Source organism: Helicoverpa armigera, chromosome 16 (genome assembly GCF_030705265.1).
Source record: "Helicoverpa armigera isolate CAAS_96S chromosome 16, ASM3070526v1, whole genome shotgun sequence".
NCBI classification, from domain to species: Eukaryota; Metazoa; Arthropoda; class Insecta; order Lepidoptera; family Noctuidae; genus Helicoverpa; species Helicoverpa armigera.
In genome coordinates, this window is record NC_087135.1 from 2,805,001 (window position 1) to 2,832,050 (window position 27,050).

Genomic DNA, 27,050 nt, shown 5'->3' on the forward strand with positions numbered 1-27,050 from the left:
AAACATTAAAAATTGTGGCGCTAGTGTCTATGTAGATTACACGAGTGTGAAAGAGAGATCGTAGTAGTTCACGTAAAATCCGCCGGCCTTCTCGAATTACCATTGGAATGCGATAAACAGCTGTTTACGTTTCGTTCTACGCAAGATTCTAATACGATAGATGTCAAATACTGCTTTTTTTAGAGTAACTAATTAAATTGGTCAAACCAGTGTAATTTAATGTAACAAATGTAATACGATTAGTTACCTGATTCAATCGGTGAAACAAATTTTATATAACGTAACATGACTATTAGCGTGACTAAATAAATAAAGTGAATATTATTCAACTTCACACGTGTTATAAACAATTAGCACAACGGGGGCGCGGGCGTAGGTACAGCAATTTATGGAGTAAATTGGTTCCGTAACTTGCACCTTGTTGTTATGTAAATATAATGTAAATTGAATGCATAGGTCAGTATAAACACACAGACCTGCATTGTCGCTATGCAAAATAATAAGCGGAGTTACTCTCCATAAATATTAGAATGGGTCAACAAAGACCACATATTTTTAAGGAATAAATATTGGGTACAAAAAAATAAATACATAAATAAATTCTAGGTTATTTAATATCAGTGAATTACAGTGATACATACTTAATTCAGACCTTACTTTAGACGGCTAAGTATTAGAAGCAGTCAAAGTATAAAAGAACGCATATAATTATACAAAATTAAATATAGACCTACCTAGAAATACAATAGATACATATATTTCCTCCTTCAAACAGTTGACAAAATATGAAGCAAGTAATTTATCACGAAGAAATGTTAAAAAAAACTAATATTATATTATTCAAATGTTACACAACAATATACACAGAGTTATGAAACTAATAGTAGGTACAAAGATACAATTCTTCGTAAGGCAATTCTAGAAACACAATAAAAACTTAACGTCATTTTTCTGGAAGGGCATAAAAGTAATAAATGCTGTTTAAATATTATGTTAAGAAAGCTTCATCTTGAACATATTTCTGGCATCGCTACTTCAGCCCCGTTAAGAACAAAAAATATAATTAAAAAACTACAGTAAAACATTTCAAAATGATTTACGAAGCATTTTATTCCACTAATAAGAAAAAATATAGTGGTAGTAAAATCTTCCTAGAAATAACATACAAACCTTTGAGGCCAAAGAATAAAAATATACTATACAATATTCAGTAAGGGTTTCTAGTAAATTGAACACAATTTGTACCAATATTGGACTAGTACTAAACTCAGTTTTTGGCAATTAAGGATAAATCTAAGTAGATCAAGGCTTGTATATTCTCGGGAAAGAAATTCGGCAAAGAATGTACTAAAAATTCCATTCGAGCGTGTTGTATCGAGACCGTTAAATCGATAATATGTTTGCCTCTTTTAAAACAGAATACAGAGATTTGTTGATAATGAGAATACAAATCAAAATGGCAGAAACAATCCTCGATTCAGAATAGAGACAACACTCATATGACTTTCGATTCGATTTTCAAAAACAGCGCTTATGAATAAACTTTAAAACTAAATAGTAGTATCGATGTTGCATCGAACCAAACGTCATATCATCCCTGCCGCAGACCAAATCGGAATCCATTAGGGTCCATCGATAAGTTCTGAATCGAGAAACTGTACTCGTATTGAGACTAACATAAGAGGGCGTGACCGTACGAAAACTAACAAGAATAAGGGAAAAAGAAAAAAGTCCCAATTAAAGAATATTTCGTTCGGTCACGACCTAAAATTTAATATAACAGTATTACACATATATTAACACATTGTGATACTGAAGACCTTCAAGCTTTCTTCGCCAAAATGCTTGAAGGAACTATAAGATGCTAAATCAAGAAAATTCAAGATACATTAATTGTGATTATAAGTTATATAAACTAAACTATATAATTAATGTGAATAGATGCTAATGAGAAGTAGAATTACTGCAGATTGACCACAGAGAAATCATGGCTTTTTATTTGGGCATAAATCAGAAATGAACAGTATTTAATTTTTACATGCTTATAGCAGCTTTTTCGTATATTTCTGATCGTGGTATATCTACAGTAATTTCTATGAAGGTGAAAAGCATTCGACACATATCCAGTCTTTATGTTATACATACATACAAGAACATACCCAAACAAACAGTTCTAGCCGAATTACTTTAATAACCTACTAATTTCAGACTGATAATGCTTTCCTTTATGTCTATCTACGACATTATAACCAATAAACAGATGAACAGGATTGAAAGCTAGTTTAATAGGGATGTTTTTAGCTATTTTGATGGTTATTTCTACTGATCCAAAGTTAACAAAAATTTGCCTTGTTTCTTTTATTAAATATTAAGTTTGACTTATGTTCGGTAACTTTCTTTCTGATGTAAGAATACACGAATCATTCATAAGAGCTATGTCAGGCCGTTGACGGCGTCGTCGACTAATACGTTTTCAATAGAAATAGGCATTAAGCCAACTATGTCACATGTACAAATTAAATGGGCCAGAATATTTGTGACATGCCCCGTACATTGCTCTATTTTCAGTTCGTTTTTGTTTCAAATTTGGAACAAGAAAAAAAAATCGATTCTTCTATATTTTTTCTTTGTTTTCTGCACAACTGTCAGCCAGTTTATAAATACACGGCAAAATCAATATTTAACGCAACAAATCCGATTATTGACGTTTAATGCGATGCGATTTAATGCCGGCTCAAGCTGTCGATGTAAACTTACTTAGGAAGAAGACCTATGCATTGCAATCGTTCATCGACTAATAGTGTAAAATAAGAACTGAGTTTGCAAAGATTTTCACATGCTTTGATTTCAGAGACACTTTTATGTGTGGTTCCTTCCAAGGAAGTTAAGCTATAGGTATGATAACATAGCTTTTTATTCGGTATTTCAGTACCTATAGTATCAGAGACCAGCCAAGTTATCAACAAACGCAAAACCAGTCTGAAATTAGTTCAACAATTAACAATTTTCTTTACAATACTCTAAATCTACATTCAGAATGATTCGTTTAACATACTTTTCCAAGTGAGAGTTTGACAATAAGCTTTGCACTTGGGTGATAAGTTTCTTATAATATTGCCTTTTTATAATTTATGTGTGTGTAAACATAACATGTGATAAGGCGGGTTGTAATAATTACCAAAACTTGTCACTAGGTAAATTATATCCATGTTCGGTTTCTTATCCGGCTCCACTGGAATTGAAAAATAATGATCATTAGAATTGATTAGACTAAGGAATTAGTATAATTGTACACAAATATGTAAATAATTTCATGCGTTGTTACAAATGTAAATGCATTTTCTTTCTTTTTAAATATATCATAAACAAATCGATCTTATAAATTAGTGTCATAGGTCACTTCAAATAATAGATAGAATTTCTTCTGATATGACAGCAAAGCTGCATTCGAGAATAATATGAAAAGCAATCGGGAGCATTGGAACTAAATAACTGATGTTTTTGATTCTCAAGGGAAATTCCCCAAAGAACTTTAACACTTTTAACAAAGGGCAGAAATTAATAGTGTTCTAAGTGTCATCAGTGGAAAACCCCGCAGTTCTTATATCATAGCAGAGTACTATAGATTCTTATATCAGAAATTGGCACACTATTCTAGATCACTACATAGTGCATACTGATTGAAAATATTTTGCATCTTCCGTACCATATTTTATGAGCGTGATCATGAACGGAAATAGAGGTTGATCAAGATCGGAGAAATTAAAGATTTGGCTAGAGAGGATGTTGCAAGGTATTTCGACCGCCGTTAACAGACGAAACACATATTGTGACTCCATGGACGCATAGTCAAGCAGAAAGAACATAATCACACTTAGATCACACTTAGGCCAAAATCGAGTTAAGGTGGGATTGAGGGTCTAATTTATCACGTAGTAAAAACCGTATTTTAAATGAGACTAAAATTAGAGATGGTAAATTATTATTGTTGATTATGTAAAATGTACCAGCATTTGATACCAACCGTAACTTACTGGAGATTCCCGATATCCTCTTCGAACAACCTCTTCCCGCCTTTCAACATCTTTTCGGAATCATTGCCAAACTTTTTCGTGTACTCCTCTAATCTGATGAGCCATTGCGCCCAATGCTCCCTCAGTTTGTCCGGGGAGAGATGGAACACATCGGCCTTGGATCCATCCGTGTATGCTATGACGAGTAAAGCGTCGCGCACGTTGAAATGCTTGTAGTTCAGGTCGTGGCAAACCGCGCCGAAGTATGCGGCCAGTTGCACGGGATTGTCGTAAGTATTTGCTATCGATTTGCGCGGTTTATCCGATTTCTTCCATTCGATTAGTGTTGGTTTTTCTCTGGAAGTACAAAGAAGAATCATATAAATATTGGGTTCTGGTTATATTTTCACATTTTTTACGTTGTAAGTCTATTGTCCATAGGCACGAGAACATAGATAGATAGGTACAAGTTGTTTGCAATTTAACCATATCAGTGCCTACATATTTGGACGAGATTAAAAAATTAACTATCATGCATGAAGTACATTTCTAACATCCATTATTTTTATCTGATTGATATGGGAATAGTCTCAGGAAAATAGCTAAGTACCTACTTTAAGTATGATTGTGAAACTGTGGGAAGTCTTTTCCATGTGAATATCCGATTAATCAGTATCTTAGGAAAATGTATCAACTTACAAACTGCGTTGTTCTCACAACGTCACATTATGGCAACAGTAAATATTTTTATCCAAGAAAATACACGTTTCTACCGGTAAGATCTTGAAGCAAACTACGCCTTCGCTTAATGACGCGTAGTTTTAGTTAGATAAGAACCAAAATAGATAAATACACATAAACTTTTGCGTTTATTTAATCTCCCTTTATAGTCGCATACCGTATCCAAGTAGTTTTAACATACTAACAACTAGTATGATTTTATGGTCCAAATTAGCTATGTATCGCGGTTCTATCCGCGTCCCACGCCTCCGGATGAACAGTAGCCTACGTCCTTTCTCAGGATGTGTAATCGATTTGTTATGAAAAACAGAGATGCTGTCACAGGGGATTTATAATAGGTATTGGTTAGGATAATTAATAGACCATTTCTTTCTCCATTTATCCTTTACTAGCGCCCCGCTCCGGCTTCCCACAGGATAACAGTATTTCCCCACTATTTACTGTATGTTATTATTATACATATAAACCATCCTCTTTAATCACTCTATCTATTATAAAAACTGGATGAAAATCGGTTGCGTAGTTTTCAAGATTTAAGCGTACAAAGGGACAGAAATAGCGACTTTGTTTTATACTATGTAGTGATGATATTCTGTAATATTTGATTTATTTCTTCAATACCTATTTGAAAAGATGTTAAAAATTTTCAAGATTCCAGATTTTGAGTTATATGAAAGGATGCGAGCAGAAAATAATCGCTAAAGTCAGATAAGAAAGAATGATTTGATTGAACTTTTATCACTTTTATCGCAGCCAAGAAAATCAAATGGCCGGAACATGAAATATTACCTATGTTATTAGTGCATTGGTATGAAGAAAGTTTGGCACGAGAACCGTATAAAAAAGAGATTATATAAAGACTGATAACCTTGAGTTTTCCCTTGACATTAGCAATCTGTTATACTTGAAATTTCGAAGTCAGTGACTTCTTTATCGCTGAGGCATTTCGTGGGCGATAGTGATAAATATGATAAAACAAATGACGTTGTTAGTGATTTCTTTTTTGCATAAAAAAGTAAATAACATTTAGTCATTCGGCCAGGATTACCCCAACTATTTTAAGAGCTGCATAAAAAATATTTTTGTTTAGTTTTTTCAGTCATAGAACTCTGGACAACTCAGTGGTAATACTCTCACTACACTGAGTTGATGTAGGTTTTCATACAACCTTGAATTTGGCCTCAGGCCTCAGCCAGGGGCTCTTCAAACTGTCCGTTACAAAACCGGTTGAGCTGCAGTCTAACACACCTATGCTTTGCGTAATACGTCTGGGTGCTTGAGATAAGTAGTATGTAAATGAACTGCACTAGACAGTTGCGCTAATCAAACCTGTGGAGGTGGGTGTGTAGCAACACTTTGAATTGAAATCGTTGTCTGAATAAACGATACTATGTTTTGCGCTTACTGTACATTCTTAATGTCTATGCGTATAGTTATCGGCACGAATCTTGAGCTCTGACCTACATCTGCGCAGTAGTGATTTATTAGCAAAGGACTAATCCCGAGTGACGGCAATGACGCAATGCGAAGGTCAAAGCCCAAGATTCGTGCCGATAACTATACTTAATATTTTAATATGCTTGGTATTTATGACAGGTTGTAGGATGTGGTCAACTACATATCGTGACATGGTTTAATTCAATACCTATTTATTAAGTTAGCTAGTTTACCTTAGTAATAATAGTTCCTAATAATCAAAACTTTGGATTTTTCTTGTTTTGGAATACTTTGAATTTGCCTACGGACTTACGACATTTGAATTACCTGCCTAACTTATTTTCCTATGACGTTGTGAATAACTGCAGGGTATTGCAAAACCATCACTTACTCCAAAATAAAAACAGTCAAATTCAGGATCGATTTCCTTTTGGGAAGTCTGTTAAAATAGAATAATCTACTCACTCGTAATCAGCTATAGCATCAAATATCCCCCTGTATTTCAGCACAGGGTGTATCACATTTGATTCAATGGCTTTCGGTGCTGATATGCTCTTGAGGACATCGGCGACTGACACCCAAACTCCTTCGACTTCCTTCTCTATGCGTAGTTGAGTCTGTGGCTGCGTGAAGTAGTTCTTCAATGTGCTATGGAATTTGGTACCGACTGCCATTTGCGCTGTGAAGGATAGAGGTTTTATTACAGACAGAGGAATTTTTTGTTCATATGATAAATAAATATTTTTATGAATAAAGCGTGACCAGTAAAATAGGTATCAGAATTGAATTGCAAGATAATTTTGTGATTAGACTAAGTGTCAGGTCTTCCCATCCCCAAGCACTGACTTTACTACATATTGAAGTACTGCAAGTTATATTTTAGTTTGCAGACATAGAAAGAAATTCTGAACTTTAAACTATTAACAAGAGCAACGTTTCCGTTGTGGCCCTAACCACCCATGTGAAAAAAAAGGTAAGGTCAAGATCTCCCTCTCAAATTTTCCTCCCAATTTGGGCAATTTGAATTCTATATTAATATCTGACGTATTGCCGCGTGTCTATGTCATGTATATCCAGGACTTATGGCGCCAGGTACTTAAAAGCTAGCCAAGTATCCATCAAATAGGTTAAAAGTTCAGATTTGTGTAACATCACATGTCTTGGCAAGAACTAAGGGCAGTTTAGACCAACGTGTCCAGACGTTTATAAAAGAGATATTTATAACACAAAAGGGATAGGGAGCATTTGCGTAGTTTATTCTTAATGCCCTTATTTGCTGCTGTAAATATTCGACGATACGATAAACAGTAAGTTATAGAGGTAAACTCTAGTATGTTTTAATATTAGTTTACATCACCCTCCCTTGCAAAAAACAAGTCCCAACTTTACTTAAAAAATATATGGTATGGTAAAAACATTTATCCTTGACCCTAATTCTTTCTCCTGTTCTAAATAAATTTAAATTCTTCACCCTGATACTTGTTAAACAGAAAATAAGTAGCCCTTACATACACATTTACTGTTTGATGTCACAAAGCATAAAATTAGGAACGTAACGTAGGGAATTTACCTACAAACTCAAAAAGGTATTGATGACGGTCTGACCTTTAGGAAGATTAAAGAGTTAATATTATGACAACTTCATAAAACTTACTGATATCATTAGAATGACTTGACATTAAAGTAAAAATGAATTTCAAAAAGTATAAATACGTACCTACTTAAAAATATTTCACATGACACATTCAAAATGATGCGGAAACTATATTTTTACTAGAGATGATAGATGAGAAAATGATCAAAAAAGTTAATGCATTCTACAGACAGGCTGAATAGTTTGCGTTGTGCCAAAGACAACAACTGTGTAGTTTATATTTAAACAGCTGTGTTGTTGTCATGAGATATCATTGAACTTGTTTTTTTTTTTATTGTAGTTGTTCTCAAACAGGCTTTGAATTGTAGGTTTTATTTGTTACTTTATTTTGTTTGATGTTATTACTTCATGATTATGTAAACTATCTCTGTGCAAAATTCTAAAATGTTTACATTCAGAATTATTCTTTAAGCAATCAGTAGTATTATGTTGTCATATTTATTATTATTGCATCATTGCAGGATTTGTTTGACAATTTGCTATGGTATCTCCCAATGTACCTAAATTCTCAAAAACCTGTTTCGTACAATAGTCTCTAGCATTTATGTGTTAGATGACAGCAACAAGAATCTATGAGAATTGTATATGAAGATTCCATACTGGAAACAGTCATATAATGATTTCATCTCACTTCTACATTTGTTCACTATGTTGTTTCCGATGAGTAAGTTATTATTTACTTTTGTGAATACATAGTTAAAATTATGCAAAATATATTTAATATGTTTTTTTTTTAGGTTGCATTCTAGATTTAAATCTTTGAAAAAAAGTGATTTACACATACCTGCATAGAATTTGTTAAATTCCTCTTCACCCATTTCAGCTATTCTTTCTTGCTTCCATTTTTCCAATGCAGTCCTAGATTCTTCAGTCATAGTTTTGTTCAAGATCAGGGTCACAGATGGGTACTGCTGAGCAAAATCATTCTTATGCTGCTTAATTTGAAGGATTTTGTCTTCGCTTGCATACCCAGGCTGCGCTGGAGAGCTACGGGCTGCATTACATGATGCAGAAGTGGCTACACCTCGCACTGTATTATTCAAGACAACACCAACAAAGTTCACACAATGCCTCGTATTCTGCCACATTTTGGATTTTAACACATTCACAGCAAACACAGGGTTATACTTGGAGTACCCGGTCAGCGTCTGACTCGGTCTATAACCATTTCTCTCTGTACTTTCTTGGAATTTCAATGTATTTTCGTTAGGAGCAGTCGCGCTGTTGTTTTGATGTGAAGCTCTATTTTTAGCTGAAACACACAGATAGAAGCGGCGTTATGCGTGCGCGTGTATAACCCGCGGCGCCAAAACTGAAATGTCATATGATGTTAATTGGCAAGATTCGCTACGCAGACGTAATCATTGTAATACGTAGTATATACGCTTATTGAGATCGAAAGTCAACACGACAGTGTAAACACCACTATTAATATCGACACAAAGAGATCCGATTGTGCACTAATAACACTAGTGGCTTCCTCATGTGTCGCAGCTGTCTGCTAGTCTTTAGAAAGTAGTTGATCCGCTAACTCGCAAGGTTGCAGAAACCTTTCAAGTTAAAAACAAATCACAACTCACCAGCCTTCTGAACACGCTGTTTCTTCTGTTTGCTTGTCTCTAACAAGGGACCGAACAATTCTTTATTCTCCTTGTTATAGAGTTTCAACTTTTCTGCCGGTTTCAAGATAGAAGCGGGGCGAACCACTTTGGTCCTGATAAATTCTTTGGTTTTCCTCTCAAATGAGATTCTTTGATTCAATGTGCAGACGGGTCGAAACATTGTGAGTTTGGGGTCTGTATACGATAATAAGATAGGAATTGGTATCTGCTATACCAGTTACAATTATTTCATCAGAATTTCCAAACTTGACATAAAAATTGGGTTGAATTCTTTCGGTAGAAATTAAAAAAACATTTTGTCAAATGTATCTGTGAAATGAAAGGACCAATGACAAATCGTTATTTGAAATAAGAATAATGGATGTTGCCACAACGAATATTAATATAAAAAAAAAAGAAAAAAAAACAATATTTTTGTCGTGAACTTTTGAATGATAAAAAATACTCGTTTTATTCAGTGCTTTTATAATTGCAGGTGCAACCAATTTGTTTTAAAAATATTGTTTTGTTTCAAGTTCATAATACTATTCATAGATGTCGTTATGTGGGAGTACTGTGAAAGTGTATGAACGCACCGCTAGATGTCGCGGCAAGCGTAATATTAAATGACCAAAATACAAATAATTATCTTGTAACTGTGGTCCTCTTTGTAAACCTTCTTCTGAATTTGGTTGCATTATAATAAAATATGAATGAGACTGCTATACGGCGGACAAATGAGAAAGCCCAGCTGTAGATTCGAAGTCTGTAAGCAATGATGCCTTTTGGCTTTGGGCGGATTGGAACCATTAATTTGGCGGGAAAATGGATATCGCGCGAGATTGTTTGTAGCGGCATTTGAAAAAGGCCGGCTGAAGCTGCTTGTGTGTCGTTGGCTCTCCTCTTATAAGATCGAAAGTTGAATTATTGTTGATCAGTTATAGTATTACTTATTGAGTACTAAAACATTACTATTTGGACCCCTATTTTCTGTGTTTTTATGTACTGTTTTATTTTTTATTAATAATGTCATTTTAAACTTATTTTCTTGAAAAGTGGATTGATGTGAAAAAGCAAGAAGTGAATACGACGGGAAGGATTTTACTTTGATATTGTAAGTACCTAAAATACTTATTTACTTAATTAGAAGCCTACCTTTAATAAGTATACCTAATTTATAAATAGAATTCTGAATTAATTAAATTATTGTCTACCTATTAAATTATAGTGTTTTTGAAAAATGGGTCATTAATGAACGTCTTGATATTTTCTTGTGATAAGTAAACTTTTTTAAAATATGTTCAATTAGTTATTAAACAGCAGGTAACAATTAATTGTTAATTTGCTATCTAAAGGATTTTCAGGAAATCTTAATCGTTTATCCTGAATCATGTTTTAAGTCTTTTTAGTGACTTGGAAACTGTTTTTTTTCTGAAAAGGTTTTAAGCAATATGAAAATGCGCCTAAATTAAATTCCGATAATTTAACAGCTATAAGCACCAACCTGCTTGAGAAAATACGTACAAATCGTTCCTTAGTTTACAACGTTTTATTATTTAGGTACTTTTTTGGAGTGCCTCACTACCTACTTAGGTACCTACCTAGCCTTTTTCATTAAAAAATCCAAGCAAAATAATAGCTATTTTAGTGAAGTAGGTGACTTTATACGTCTATGAAGACTTCCCTCGAAAAGAAAACTTGAAACAAGTAACTTCTTTTATCCTTGAGAGTATATTTTTACAATACAAAAAGAAGTCACGAAGAAGTAATGATTCTGTGGAACCAGATGTTAATTTTAGTAGTATTCTGTATGACCAAGTCTTGAGCAGTAAGTACCTAAAAGTATGTATTGCTTAAAACTGACTAAAGTTATGTTTCCTAGTCTTCACCAAGGAAATGATGACATTCTACGCCTACTTCTAATTTCTATACTTGGCAATTCCAGAGCTATTAGGAACTTAATTATCTACCTACTTCTAAATTTTGCAACTAAGTTTTGAATTTTTTTTAAATAATGAAAACATACTAGAACGCATTCTAATATAGAAAACATTAATAATTAAATTATTAGACAGATACTCATTTTCTTTCGTTGTTTCAACTAAGTTCACCCATTATTCAGGGTAAAATTCATTTAAATTAACTACGTGTACAAATGCATGCGGGCATGTGTCTATGCATTCATATACCTTATTACATACATCACTAAAAATTAAATACTTACTAGGTACATCATTAAAAATTAAAGAGTCACGAAAAAGACTCTTTAGTCCGTTTCTGAGACTACCAACATCACGGGGGCCTTTTAAACTTTATGCACCATTTCCACCCCAAAAGTTACTGCACGTAGGTCACGCCCTGTTGAAGAAGAATAAAGCATATAAAATTAAAGCACCGAGTACCAAGCATACCTTTGAGGCCTAAGTTTTTGCGTTCAAAAGCATAGCTTTCATCCAGGTACCCAATTTACATTTCTGTATGAAGTTCTTCGTTTCAACTGCAGTGCTAACTCAAATAGCCTTGGAATATAATATTATTGTTGAATTTAAATGGTAATTTTGTCCGAGTTATGACATGGAGTTAGTGCTGAAGCTGGTCGTCGTAGTCAAGTTTTCAAAATTCATATGAGCTTGAATCTGTTCTGGAGTTGCAGGAGACAAACAAAAGAAAACCATAAACAAATATCTATCTGAAAATGCAGTAAAATTGGATACTTCTACTGACTAAAGAAATATTCAAGAATACCTTATAAAAATAATTTACAAATATAAAAGCTACATAGATAAAATGAAAGGATTTGCAGTTCAGCTTGATAAAATAGCACGAGAATTTTCTACTTCGTGGTCTCATTTTTATCCACACTTTACCTGGTTTAACGTTTTAAATGAATGGCTCACTTAAAAACACTGAAATGAAGAAAAAGCATTGAATAATGCATATATTCAACAAGTTTCGTCTATTTTTGCATAGAAAAAGTTTATGGCTCGTCTTGTGAAAGAGATTCCTTGATTTCATAAAGAACAAGTAAACAGTTTGCTCATTCATTTAACTAATGTAAAGAGTGGGTGTCAGACCAGCGATAAGATGTTGAAAGAAATTAATATAAAAATGGAACCATTCAGTGCATCGCGGCAGCAGAATTTTAATTAAAAAATGTCCGCAACGCGAAAGGAGATTTATTTTAATATTTTTTTCCTGCCACACTTAGGGCTGATTTTTCAATCGCCAGATAACTCCTATCTGAGGAATATTTTTAACGTTTTGACAGCTTTTGTATGGAAAATATGTCAAACCGCCATATTTATTCCTCAGATAGGAGTTAACTGATGATTGAAAAATCAGCCCTTAATCTAATTTCAAGAGAATTTATTTGTAGTAGTTAGGGGATTTCATTTCTCTTTTAAATAAGTTTGTGTAACTGAGTGTCGGTTTCAATTTTCAATACCTGTCAACAATTAAATAATTTCGTGAAATCAAATGCGGCTATTGTTCCTTTGTATTAAATAATTTCTGTTGTAACAGTTTCAACTTCGTTTATCTATTAGTACAAACGCAAACACATTGTTGTAGTAAGCATGAAACCGATCTGAAATGCAAACACCCTAGTTGGATCGTGGCCTCTAATATTGAGAGCTAATATGTGATCCTGATAAACATCGTATAATACAGTTACGAAGGGTACAACCCTTTTCCGAGCTTCCAGTAGATCAAGTTATACGGTTATATCTATTACAGGACAATCCTCCTACCGGGTGATAAAAGAATGGGTCATAAAACTCTCGGACGTTAAACTATCACTCTATGTACGATAGTAACGTGCGACACTATCTATTGTAATTGGCAATGGCTATGTAGCCAGCGTACAACTATTAAACCTTGCTAATTTATAGGATTTCAACCAGAAATTGTCGCCACGTGAATGCGCATGTTAATGCGGTATCGACGGAATTAGCAAATGGTGTTTGCATTGAATGTAATGCAACTGCGTTCCGGAAAATTTCGTACGCGGAAAATTTGGTGTGGCAGAATCAGAATTTTTGTACCTAAACCAAGTGAAGAAAAGAAACAAGCCTATCATTATTGTGCACAAGTAAAATGCTTTTATCGTTTAACGTTTCGTTTTTGAAAACTGTACATGGATTAGGAGTAGGTGTCGCGATACATCGAAGATGGTTGACCCACGGAAAATTAAGTATGATAACCTAGTTTAGTTGCTTGCCCCGTAAAATCAGATTGAAAACGAAATATATTAAATAAGCGGGGAAGCTTTTCCGTAAATTAATGCTCCATCCATAATCCATATGCTCATTTCCATTAATGGATTGAAAGATGAAATAACCAAAATAGGTTTATAACCTACTTTGGCACATCGATGGCCAATTGTCAGGCAAGGAAGTAATTAGGTTAAGCTCTCGCTGTCTTTCTTGATAGCTTCTGTTAGACAAGTAATTACCTCAAATAAATATCTCTTTTTATTTGGAACACAATCAAATCGAGGGAGCAAAGGTAGGGCATTTCTAGAAAACGTTTTCTGATTTTGTTTTTCTTTTTGCGGATTTGCCTGTAGTATAAGCCAAGAGCAATTTGCGTTATGAAAGCTTAATTTCACTTAAGCTTATGGAGTTGAGTATTCATATCATCACGATATAGGTAGGTAGGTACAATAGTAAACGGTGCAGCACCGAGGAGACCTACAACAAACGATCTTGGGGAGACATCGGTATAATCCTCCCGGCTGATTGGATTGTTGACCGCAGCATAATGTTATTAGTACCAAGGCAGATGCTGCCCATGTCGGCATTATCTTACTCGTCTCGTAGGACCACTAGCAATATTAGTTTGGGCTAATTCCCCAAGTCAGTGCAGAATACAAAATGGGTACCTATGCTAACTCTCCGAAGCGGTCAAGCACTATAGAACAATAGTTAATAAATTCTACGATGTTGTGTACTATCGGGGAAACGCAGCGGAATCAAAACATGCCTTTTGTTCAAACAAAGAAGCCTTTTTCAAACGCTGCCTGCGCAATCAAGTTTGCAAAAATAAAACATCAAACGTTTGTTTTGAGAAACCTATGTAATTAATAATTGCTGGATTGTTTCCACTGGCTTTTGTTGTTCGGTAATAATGTTGAGTGCATAAATATGTTTATTGAGTAAGAGATTTGTTAAGCACCCCTGAAATGATAACCTTGGTTGGTACAGTGCTGATTATAGTTCATAGTATCGTAAATTATAATTATGAATAATTTATAGAACGACAACTTTAAACTGATTAAGTATATTAATAGGGATTTGCAGGAAGCTAGTGATAAACAGGATGGAGATTTATAGCAAAAATAAACTTAAGTGGACAAGGACTAAAATAGGTTATGTATTGAGCAGAACTAATTATACTTGATAATACTTGATTCTATTTATATTAATATAATACTTGATTTTATAATTATACTTGATTCTATTTTAGGAAGTTATACCAGTCACTGTCAAAATGACCTGAGTTATACCAACGGTGAAGATTTCGCTAATACTATTTGTTCCTGAGGAACATAGAAGTTTAACTTCTGAAGTTAGATTAGATAAGTCCACACGCGTGGTACGGTTCGCATACCGTCTACGTCGTCATCTACGCCAAATAACTTCCCAAATAGTTTCATAATAGAAACAATGATATTTGGGTCTTGTAACTATCCTTTACGTTCATGAGATTCTTTGAAAAGAATTCCCTAGATTTATTCAGATGGAATTTGATGATGTAACTACAGTAAGATATTTTGATAAGTCATGGAAATTACGGATATTTTCTTTGGCGTCTACAATCATGCATGGGGCCAGTTTTGGCAACAAACACAAACACTGAGCTTTGTGAAAGCGTTTTGCAATATCTACTCAATACACTCAGAAAGCTATGGCGTATTTTATTTGCACTTCAGCCATTATCTGGTCCTTGGTTTCTGACCAAAATGTTAGAAGGAAATCGAAAAGCAAACATATTTTCACATGTCTAATAGTAGGTTTTATATCCCGATTTCCGTTACATTTCCTTTTTGCTTCACTTTTATTACAGCTGCAGAGAAACGAACTAGGGAATAAAATGTCAAAAGTAACAATGCAGAAAGCGGGGTAAAGTAAATATTCCGTTCTATCACACGTAACACATTGCTAGAAGTATTTGTTGTTTGTATAAGCGGAGACAGAGATAAAGAGATTCAGAAGCACCACTGCAGTCATGTTGAGCTGGGTCAGGGCATTGTTGTCTGAGATTTGTCTCTAATTTAGTGGTTTTATCCCCATGGATTTGAACTTGTGCATGTTGCATCTCTAGCAAGAGATTCAATTTTGATATTAACTTTGTACCTACAAGTAATTTCAAATGCCTGTCTCTAGGAAGATAGAATTGGTTAAATCCGCCGTAAGTACCTATTGTCTAATTATAATGTCAAGCAGTCATGACGTTCCTTTGTTGAAGGATAATTTAATGCTCTAGAAGCTTTAAGCCTTTTCAATTACCTCTTCTGTGTATTCGTTCTTCTGTACCTGTCTATTTGTAGTAATAGTGAATACTTGAACTACTTATGTGTCGAATAGCTCGTATCCCACGCGGTACTCCGCCTAGTAGACAGTTCAAGTGTTTTAAGTGATTGTTCGGGCACCTTGCCTACAGTCCATTTAATGAACTGTATGTTGTCTATGTTTATTTCTGGATTGCTTTCGATTTCAAACAAAGGTGCTCTTCTTTTTTACAATTGTCACCGATCTTCATTCTACTGTGAGGGTTTATGTACCTAACTAATTAAATGAACAGAGGACCTCTGATGTGCTTTATAAATTACTCTTATCATAGCACGCACCCTTTGAATGTGAACCTTTATGTTTTGGTAGATATAGGTAACATCCTTTAGCCTAAGCTGACCCGGAGAGATAGGTTTAATATTCAAAGGTCAATTTAGTTCATCAGTATTCACACAAACCGATCGAAGGCTTTGTTCTAGCTCACGGGGAGTGAGGTACTGCCAATCTTCTACCTTAATATATTCGATCTTTGTTGTTTCTAACGCTACATGAGCAAACAAATTTTCTGTACTCTAGTAGAACATTATACCTCTAACTTCACGATTTTCTTCAAGACCATGGTTGATGAAAAGGGGTTGTATACTGTTCTTCAAAATGAAAGTTCACAACTGAAACTTACTAAGAACGAGCAAATAAAATGAAACGATATGAGCGAAATTTTCTCTAAACTTTAATAAACCTTCGTATGTCCTAGCGTTGCGACTGCAACATCTTACTTTAAGGCAGAGGTCACATTTATTGCAGTAACAAGAAACATTAAGGAAGATTTTTAACTGTATCATACGAGAAACGTTAGGATGCTGAGATGTTATTTGAAATGAGAATTCCGACGCTGAATATAGTTTTGATGAAAAAGTAAATATGATGAAAAGTGAATGAATTTACAGATAGGGTAATATGAATATGTTTACTTCTGAATGTGAATTGGTAGTATATTGCCAATACAGTTCAATGAATTCAGGAATTTGTACGAAAAAATACAAATTACAGTAGTGTTAGTGTAAAAATTTCTAAGAAACAGAGATGTCACATTACAAAGTTAAACGAACACATTTAAATAACAGAACAAAGATACGGAACTCTAAAAAGTGCGAAGTTCCCCTCAGCACTGAAACCGCGCTACTGCAAAACATTGCACAAAGAGACCGGCTCCATTACAAAAGCTTTATATAAAATGCTTATGTAGAACATGGAACGCTACAATTTTATTACCTTAGTTATTCTGTTTAAAATTCCACTTGTCGAATAGTTTGCAGATATCGAGAGCTCGTAAATTTTCCCTGCAAAGGAATTCCGCAAACTAGGACTATCTATCTTTTTCATTGTGCTGAGTTTGGGCATAGACGGATGGTGAGCTAAAGACTTTGAATTAATTGTTCGATCATCAATACCCAAGTTTAAAGGTATTGTGGTTCTAAATTATAGCGAATTTGCATATCATCCTATGCTGCGGTGGACTAAGGTCATTCAGAAATAAAAGAATAATGGAGTTTATTAATATGCGGCTCATGGCTTTTCTTCGAAGTGCTAAAAGATTTAGATGGTAGTTTATGCTCAACAATAGGCGGCACGTTCTTCGCTCCTTTTAATTTCACGCAACTCATGAACCCAGATTGGAGGAAAATGCCTTTGTGGTGCACTTTGTCAACTTTAAAATTGCCTCAATTAAGACTTAATGCGGTCTTTAACTTCTCTTTAGCAGTTTTAAATATTTGCCTTGCTTGATAAATAAAGTTTTTTGCACGATTGGATAAGGAAAATTCACTTTTGATAAAAGTCGGCTTCATTTTACCACCGATCGATGATACCTCGTCAATTTCCGCGATATACGTGCATCGCCATTTTTGCTTGAAAGACGGGCTTCATTCAATTTATCCCGGCCGGTACCGAGTTATCGACAGCGGCTGCAGTTATATGCATAATTTAACCTGCGACCACATGGACTGACCTACATGCATCGCCCCAGTTTGTCTTACAACTCCGACCCTTCCTTTCGTCAGTATATTTTTTACTGAAAGTAAACGCTTGAGTAAATAGAGGAAGTGCTTTCACTGAGCGGCGTTTAAGTATATTTTAAATGAAAGACTTGTACTGAAACATTTTTATCGCGCTTGCTTGCGCTTCAAAGAAATTAGCGGGTTGAATTGAAGTCGCTACTTAGTGCCGATGTTGGCTTACGCTTTGTTTCAGTGTCCTTTAAAATATTGATAAATGTTATTGTAACTTCAGAATATTTTTTGTATGGTTTTATCATCATTAACATAAAAGAATCATACGTTAAAACTGAGCCTACATTGATTGGTCCTTTTGTACGCAATACGACAAAATAAAGCAAGCATTGTATACAGCTTTTAGGAGTGACACACAACAGAAGTTCATTTATATTTAGCAATGTTAATTATTTCAATTCTCTGTAAGATAAGTACTTATCCTCATACATAATATGTACATAGTAGGTTCTATCTAGGATTTAATGAAGCTTGACATCGCGTGCAGCAGTGCATCAGACTCAATCTCTTCAATCGCATGCCGCTGAATGCAACAATTGATTTGCTTGTTTTGATTCCGTTTTAATTAGTTTGATATTTATGGTCAAATTCCTAACTTGATTATAGGGAAAATTCGATTTTAGACCAGCCATAGGACAACATTGGAAGAGGTAGTGGTTCAAGCTTTGTCCGACTTTGCGTTTCTGACAATATATTTGCTATCAATTTTTATGCTATAAAACTCAGTTTCAGTTTTGAATTTTTTAAGTGTTCATTTATTGGTGAAGGCTATATAGATTTAGGCTTGGCTTTTTATCCCTTTCGAAACCGAAGGAAGCTAGTTTTATAAGAACTTAACGATCCTATAAACTTGAAACAATCTGTCTTCCAACAATTTAGGTCCTAAAGTGTTAGCTTAGAAAGAGCAGGGAACGATAAGAAAAGTGGGTCTTCAAGTCAGTGATGGTGCATTATTCTGATTTATATATTGAGATAATGGCTTATTACAGTTGGTTGGCACTTTTCAGGTTAATTTGATGCAAAAGCTATGCGTTTTAAATTTTATTTTAAAATTACCTTAAGATATATGTATTTCGTAAACTTACACAATTAATTATGTAATTATTATTTACACTTCTGTGTTAAAAAGTAAAACAAAGTTTCTAATACTTACACGTTTGCTTTGCCGTCCCAAAAAATATGACAATTCCAATGCATTGTGCACAATAGTAAGTATACATTACTCGTAACAATGCATATCGTTTATTGTCCGAATAGAAAAAGTTAGTTCACGATAACAAGCTCGTAAAGCGATAAGACCTTTTTACAGAAAACACCGACAATGTCTCTTTTGTATTCAGATAATGAAATGAACTTCTGGCAACTGACAGATAAAATTAATAATTAATTTGTACTTAGAATTTTGTTCGCAACGCTGAATAAAAGAGGAGCGATTTGTTTATCTATATTATAAATAGCTTTACAGATATTTGTTTAGAAGCGGCTCTTTCAAATCTCCTTTGAAAGCTTTTTATTTAGATTTCCAGTAATAAATGTTTAAATATTACGGGCTTTTAAGTATTCTTTACATCAAGTTTATAATTTTCTTTGGCTTGATAGGCATAACAAAACTGGAGCTTTGAGCCGGAGATAAAAATCCTAAGACATAACACAGCAACATGTCATCCAGCCCATAAAAATATGTTACACAAACAAAATCCGTTGAAAACACGACAATAGCATGTGCCCTATATTTATTACAAGCTATCTTACATATACAACCACCGATCGCACCATCTCACCCTGCGTTTTAACGTAAACAAAACTCTCATAACGTAAATAAATCCTAACGCAATAGTTAGACAACACGTGAAAACGGTTCAACGGGTTAACTATCAGTTAATAAATATCCGTAACGTGCAGTTACCGAGAATTTGTGAACACAATCTGGTTTAAAATAAGCGTTACGCAACGTAGTCTGTTACAAGCATAAAGGAACTTGTGAAGTTGTAAACAATGTTCGGATTCAAGGGTGTTTAGGCATTTTGTGGAAGATGAACTTAGTATGAAATTGTGTGCCTAGAATTCTTAGAAAATTTACGTGGTTTATTATGACAAGACAAACAATGACGAAGAAAACAATTTTGAACATGACAACGTGTCACTAACCATATAGTTTGTGCTAATAAATTATTGATAAAAATCTTACACCAACCAATTTTCCGTTATACAAATGCAATTAATTTTGGAATAAGTCAAATATCAATTATACTAAAACAAATACAATAACGTCCATATGGGCCATTAGCGCAATGCAGCAAATTAGCGCAACCATCCTCAAATCATTATATTATTACCATTAATAAACGAATACTTAACAATGCTAACTAAACCTAATTATAACTGCAGAGAAAAGTTGTAGACTGAAAACAAAAAGGGAGTAGGTCAAGCAGGAACATGGGTCAACGACGCTTGGATTGTAACTGTTGGAGAACGTACAATTGCTACTGAAGTGAAAACTTACCGTAAAGAGAGCCTCTGAAGAGTTTCACCTGATTGTGCTCCGAATGTTTGATCTAGTCGGAGAAGGACATACTAGAGATTTCCGTTGGGCTAATTTTGAAACAGTGGTACTTACTACTGAAATACGTACATTTATTTAACTGTTCATCACAGTACTATTGTTCATCTAAAAATGTGTGATATTTGTCTTTATATGAACCATTATCGTATTACATAGTCAATATCTAATATTTTATAGCTTCATCTATTTCGGTAAAACTAGATCTACAAACTTTATGGCTACAAAACGTTTAAAAAATCAAACGCTAATCTGAAACAAAGGCTGTTAAAATTTATATCAGCTCTTGATCAATATCGAAGTTATTATAGTAGATAAAAAACGTTTGATCACAACATTGTAATTCTATTCTGAAGCACGCTTACTTAATTGCTCCGTTGTCGCTTATGGAGAAGAAATTACAAAATAAAGATTTTTTTTATGAACAGCCACTTCTACCGTCCTAGATTGCGTTTGGGGCAAAGAAGTATAAAAGTTTAATGACAGAATAATTATTATAAACCAGCTCGTAAAGAACTATTGTAAAAGCAAGAAGTTTTAAAATTAAGTCTTAGCTTTTTATGGAAACAGCAGGACAAAGGCCTTTTCTGAACAGAGAAGGAACTTCGATCACCGAGTTAACCTGAAGAGAATTAGCCATTTCAAAGACACTTCAAGCAAAACAAAAATATAGCCCCTATATTTTTCTATGGTGCAAAATAGTAACGTGCATTTACAGATAATGTTGCAAAGTGCATACTGACGTTAGGTTGTGTAACACTATTGCATCCAAATGTATGGACGACTAAACTATTGACGCTATTTTAAGATGCAATGGCCTGGCAGCTAGAAATAGGATATTACCTGAAAGTAATAAACATTTTGAAATATAGAATCTAAGAGACTTGAAATCTCCGAATTTGAAGTAGAAGGATAGTTTTATCAAGAAATCTAAAACTATCGAAGTTCTCATTTTTAGAAATCCAAAGTGTAAAATGGGACCCCAAAACTAAAACTTCGCTGTCTGTATGTCACTAGACTGTACCTCTATATCATAAATCGTGATAGTTGTCTCAAATAATGAATCTACTATTATATGAATTACTCTTACCGCTATCACAACGAATGTTGAAAACTATAAAAATATATCATTTTAAGTGGCTCCCATAAAACAAACGTGATTTTTTTGTCGTACGGAATCCTTATAACACGAGTCCGATTCCCACTTGGCCGGTTTTTAGAATCTTCATTAAACAAAGCCGCACAATCTCCAAACTTGTACCAATCTAGGAAACTTCTCTTTACGACCTCCATACCGGTGACCTGTTTTACTAAACACCCATAAACCCTGTATACTGCCCCGGATTACGTCATTGTCGTTTTACGACTGTTTTGTTTGACTTATAGCGTTTAGCTTTTTTGGCCACTTTGTGGACATAATCACTTAGTGGGTTTAGTATGGGATCACTCGTAAAATCGACGGCTGACCCGTCAAACTGTAAACTGAGCTTGCATGAAGCAATTAAGTTTCTATTTTTACGCTGACGATTTTTTGAGTGTTGTTTATTGATCAAAAAAGTATTAAGTTTATTTGTCAAGGAATATTTCTATATTTCTACCGTCTAAAGATTAAGTTTCTCTAGTTAACTTTCAAAACAACAATTTTGTTCCTAATTCAAGTCTCGCAAAGCTTTATTTAACGCGTGCCATAAAGTGTCTATCTCGCGTAGTCTGCACTTCAGTTAGCGTATGCTAAAATTTTGGGACGTATAAAAGTGGAAATATTTTGAGGGAATATAAGCTACCTAATTTTGCGAAAGACTTTATGGGACCCTAAAATAATTTTAGTATAGTTGAAGCTATTTTTCCTCCACGCACGCTTAAACAACTTGTTTGAAATATATCCACAGCCTTTATATTTCGCACTGTTTTAAATGAAGCATCAGGGAATAATACTGTCATTCAAATCTGTCGCTCGGCGTACATTGCTCGTTGCGAGCTTTTGGCTTGACGTGACCCTATTTGCTTAGCAAGACCATTAAACATTGTCACAGCGAGATTTTCATTAACACGTGTTCATTAATTTTGAGTACATTGAATGTACGTTATGCTGCCCTGCCGAAAAACGCTAAAGTTTATGTTTATATTTTAATTTATTTCGTCAGATTACGTTGTTTGTTTTATGATGAAGACATAAAAATGCTTAAACCCATAAAAAAATAATGAACGATTTTACTACGGAGCGTTCCATACTAAATGGTATCCGAAAAAATATGTAGGTGTTAGTGCTATAAGCAAAACACTCAGCTTTTATATTTCACGATCTTGTCATCGTTTTACTGACAGAGTGACACTTATGTCTTATTGTGATATATTTTTACGATTTCGTATTAGCGTTACATCACTATTAACGTTTACGGTCCTTGAATGCGATCATTTTCGGTTGCTGTAAAAAGTCTGTAGGAGTACAAAGAGGCGTAAGTCTTTCGTTACGAAGCGGCAAATTTGCCAATAAATTCAACCGTTTTCCTAGCAACGTCAAGTGCCTGATTATGGCGTCAATTACTTATATAGAAAATGTTTGTCGATGTTTTACTGAAGCCGTTACTAAGCGTGGGAACGAAGATTGTTAGCAAATAACTCCTAATAAATAGCTGCTAAAAGGGTGGGCATGTTTACATTCGGCTATTATAAGAATAGATTGATTAATGTTCAGGTGGGCCGATGAAAAATGGTTAGCAGATAAAACGATCTTGTAAGGTAACAGATAAGGTACCGCCTATAATATGGTAATGAATGATGGTAAAATTAGTTCAACGAAAAAAATATTGGTGCCCAGGTGTATTTTTACTGAAGAAATTGCTTTGTTATTTTTACATTAATAACTACTGATTGGTCGACGACCCCAATATTTCTTGTTTACGTAATTATTACCTAACAAATTCTATTCATGAACAACTTGGAAAAAGTAAACTAGAGGATTTCTCTTCTCAAGAAGAATGTTGTGTCCTTTTTTGCGATCTTGAATAGGACCACAAACAGTGGTCTATCCTCATTAAGTTAAAGACCTTTAGGCTAAAGCCTGACATAAACGCCAGTAAGAACGGGTCTTCCTTACATATACCTAATTAACACCCTCATTCCGCTCCAAAGACTATTTACCACAGACAAAGTCCTTCACAATGGTCCCTTCGTCCCTTTACCGAATTAATTGAACAAATGCGTTTAATTGACGCGTGACATTATTACTAATGCTGTATAGCAATTGTTTATATCAGTTTTATTACCAGTAAAATTAAAGGCTATATCTATTATGACTCACGTAGGCGATTATCATTCTCCTTGGAATATCATTATTAAGGCCAGTGCCATTTGATATGCTGTCGACGGTTCAATGAAATAAGATTTTTTGATTCTCAAACATATCCTGAATGTGTCAGGGAAGTGTTTGGGATTTTCTTTCAATAAAAGTTTGAAAAGCGAGTGTCAATACCAGCTTATGAAAGAGACGTGAAAGGACCGATATGTCCTTTTGCAAGACAGCGTCGTACAACTTTACGGGCTCAAAAGTTCAGAAATACAAGTTGCTAAGAAGCCAGTGTTCATAAAACGAGAAATTGTGTCGTTAACGTGGCAGGAAAATGTAGTTACGAAATTCTTGTTTGACACAATTAATTATACTTATTACTCTCTGTTCAGCGAAACTTGTTCGGAGTTCAAGCTGTTGAAGTCTCATCTAGAATACAGAAAACAGTGACAAAGTAATATGATACTATACACCAGAATCTAATTACAACTAATGGACGAAGAGCATTATTTCTTAACGTTCATTGTTATGAGTGCGTAAAATTATTACATTTCAGAGCATATATTTGATTTTATACCCATTGTAGTCTACAAAGAAATGAAGTAAAAAGAACATTTGCTCGCGGCTTTATTAAAAAAGAAATATTGTGTTAAGCTTACGAGTGTAAGTAATGTTCAGAAAAGATTAGGAATAAGTAGGCATTGCTTGGTTTTTTCAATTTAAAATACTAATTTCATTGCACTTGTTTTGACGAGTTTTATTTCAATTAGCAGGTTTTGAAACAACGCTTGTTGAATTTGATTTTACTACATACTTAATGATAAAATGTTTTCGTTAAATCCTAATTTCTTTTGAACATAATCTTAATTCCTTGATTAATATCAGCGTCAAAATTAATCCCCAACTTATAAATATTTACAGTAAATCCACTTTTAACGGCCATACTCAATCAAGTCGCTACTGACCAATGACCATGCAAATATATTCTCGCAATTTAATCCTAACGCCTTTCAGGCGTACAATGCGTTGTGATATCAATTTGGACAATTAAGAGTTCATGCACACTGTAGACTAAAAAGTCGGCAGACAGTTGGCCCGATAGTAGGAAAAAAAAATACTTTTCAAGAAAATCTTGAATTTAATCAAGGTTTTTAGTCGGTCCTATACAAGCTAAATCCCCAGCGGGGCCCAACATTGCCAAGGCCTGCCGAGGCTGTTGGATTGTTCGAAAGAATTAAAGCAGCCTTGGTACATAAAAGGCCTACTAAGGAACATGATGTATATATCAACTAAATACCTGAGCATTATTTGTATAGGTACTACCATTCATTTCGGTACTTATCAAGCGCCCGATCAAACTGTCGGACGACAAAAAGTCGTCAGTTTGGCTGGTATTCTAAACAGCCCGCTGTTACACCATTTAACACGATAAATGGGTCACTAGACGAAATCTTTCGGTTCATAGGGTATCATGATTTTAAAGTGCACACATTGTTACCATGGTTCGGAATTAACTCTAAGTGTTACGTTTTAGGGCAATGAACTTAACGCATTTGTTTTGTAGTGTGATTGTTGAATAACCTATTTAAAATTGTGACTTAAAATGTACGAGTCAACGTTCGCATTGAATAGTTTGATTCTGAAGACTTTACGTCTGGAGCTGTACATTTTTCGAGATTAGTCTTAAAATATTAAATCAAAGATTAAGTATAGGGAGACTATATTACCTAACACAGTTATTTCTTAACTATAAATAAATAAGTATACGTAGTCCGAAAGCATTTCACATAAATTTCCAGATAGTCTCCCTATACTTAATCTTTAATACTAAAAAATTGATGAAATCACGTCAAAGCTAAAATTTCCTAGTACTCGGAATCACTGATTAATATCGCAGAAGCTTTTAATTACTGGCACAAGTATGACGTCACAGCTCCGAAAGGATTTGTTTATTTTGCTGTTGATCCAATGCGCTGTGATGCATCTTCATGACGTAACTTTGCGCTGAGATATTCCGAATATTGGAGACGGTATATAAATTTGTGAATTCATTATCCATTCCATGATCTAAGATATAATATTTTCATTTATCAATGACCTCAGTCAATTGTTTATCCATGAACTTAAACATGCAATACCTAATAGTTGGTGTCATAGTTTATTATTTTTAATTTACCAAATTAATTTGGCGTTGCGTAATTTACTCAATCAGTCCACATTAGCAGTTGCAACCTAAATAACTATAATTATGACTTACAAACCAAATAGTTAAATCAAATATTATACCAATTACAATATACGCGTGTTCATTTGCTGTGATGATAACTAAGTTATTGCTAGCATTAAACGTTCACACGGAGAACATTTACTAAGCGCGTTCAGAAGTACCATTCTGGCGAAAAAAAAAGAAAATTGAGAAAATATAACTCATGGTGACGAGATATAGGCTTTATTAAATAAAACACAGCAGTTGCTACTTACCTTTTCTTCGGTAAAAATGAGTCATTCCAGATTACCTAAATATTGTACAATCGGCTATAATGTCTTTGACTACTGTAACTTACCTATTAGATTAGATTAGCGAGAGATATACCTACATATTACAAAATGGATACTTTTTTTATGAATAACAAGTGTAACATCGATTGTTGTCTAGCGTTATCTACTGATACTTGGGCCAAGGATATGAATATGTCTAGTTGTCCTTCTGTTACTTTTACTTACAGCCAGCAAACAATTTATATATTATTGTTGACGTGACAAATATTTATCCATGCGAAGATTACGCCTAGCGCACCGTTATTGTTACTTATTATGAATAGTGACAAACTCGACTTGAGATGACACCAAAATGTGGTTTGTGATTCTAGCCCAATCTTGCTATCTATGTAGGTACCCGTGTGTTTCTTTACTTAGTAACGAAGTTACATTATCTTCTATTTGATATAGTTTATTTTAACTTAACTAATTGTTAAATATGCAATTTGCATCAATTTCGCGATACTATTTTACCTAAAAAAATATCGAAACAAGATACATTTTAATTATGTATATTTGGGCAGCTTATCCTTATTTTGTTCTTACGCTTATTACATTTTCCAAGCTGCTAATTAGCCGTTATTTGTTGTATATCTTTGTGAAAAATAAAGCAAGCTTTGGACTCTCTTGTATAGAATT

At 34.2% G+C, this 27,050-nt stretch overlaps 2 protein-coding genes across 3 annotated transcripts in view; one reads left to right on the forward strand and one right to left on the reverse strand.

Moving 5' to 3' along the window:
• Nucleotides 1–596: 596 nt before the first annotated feature.
• LOC110384498 (mitochondrial genome maintenance exonuclease 1) lies at nucleotides 597–9,820 on the reverse strand. 2 transcript variants are annotated; one of them, XM_021345797.3, is made up of 5 exons: nucleotides 9,426–9,820; nucleotides 8,630–9,097; nucleotides 6,657–6,870; nucleotides 4,035–4,370; nucleotides 597–3,232 (listed from the first exon to the last, which is right to left on the reverse strand). In XM_021345797.3, the coding sequence occupies exons 1-5, from the start codon at nucleotides 9,625–9,627 to the stop codon at nucleotides 3,220–3,222; spliced, it is 1,233 nt and encodes a 410-aa protein (XP_021201472.3). In that variant the 5' UTR covers nucleotides 9,628–9,820; the 3' UTR covers nucleotides 597–3,219. The 2 variants fall into 2 exon arrangements, with proteins under 2 accessions (XP_021201472.3, XP_021201474.3); XM_021345799.3 differs by having other exon boundaries at nucleotides 4,025–4,370.
• Nucleotides 9,821–10,268: 448 nt separating this feature from the next.
• LOC110384499 (connectin) overlaps nucleotides 10,269–27,050 on the forward strand; it is a 54,600-nt gene continuing 37,818 nt past the window's right edge. Inside the window, exon 1 of the mRNA XM_021345802.3 lies at nucleotides 10,269–10,560. The gene's annotated coding sequence lies outside the window, so the exon portion shown is untranslated. The remainder of the gene's footprint in view (nucleotides 10,561–27,050) is intronic.

What these genes read in the sequence shown, in the direction of transcription:
- LOC110384498 (XM_021345797.3), bottom strand. Translation starts at nt 9,627, where the DNA reads ATGTTTCGACCCGTCTGCACATTGAATCAAAGAATCTCATTTGAGAGG. An exon ending in ACAGCGTGTTCAGAAGGCTG is followed by an intron (nt 9,098 to 9,425) that starts GTGAGTTGTGAT and finishes TGTGTGTTTCAG; the next exon opens with CTAAAAATAGAGCTTCACAT. An exon ending in ATTTAACAAATTCTATGCAG is followed by an intron (nt 6,871 to 8,629) that starts GTATGTGTAAAT and finishes TATCCTTCACAG; the next exon opens with CGCAAATGGCAGTCGGTACC.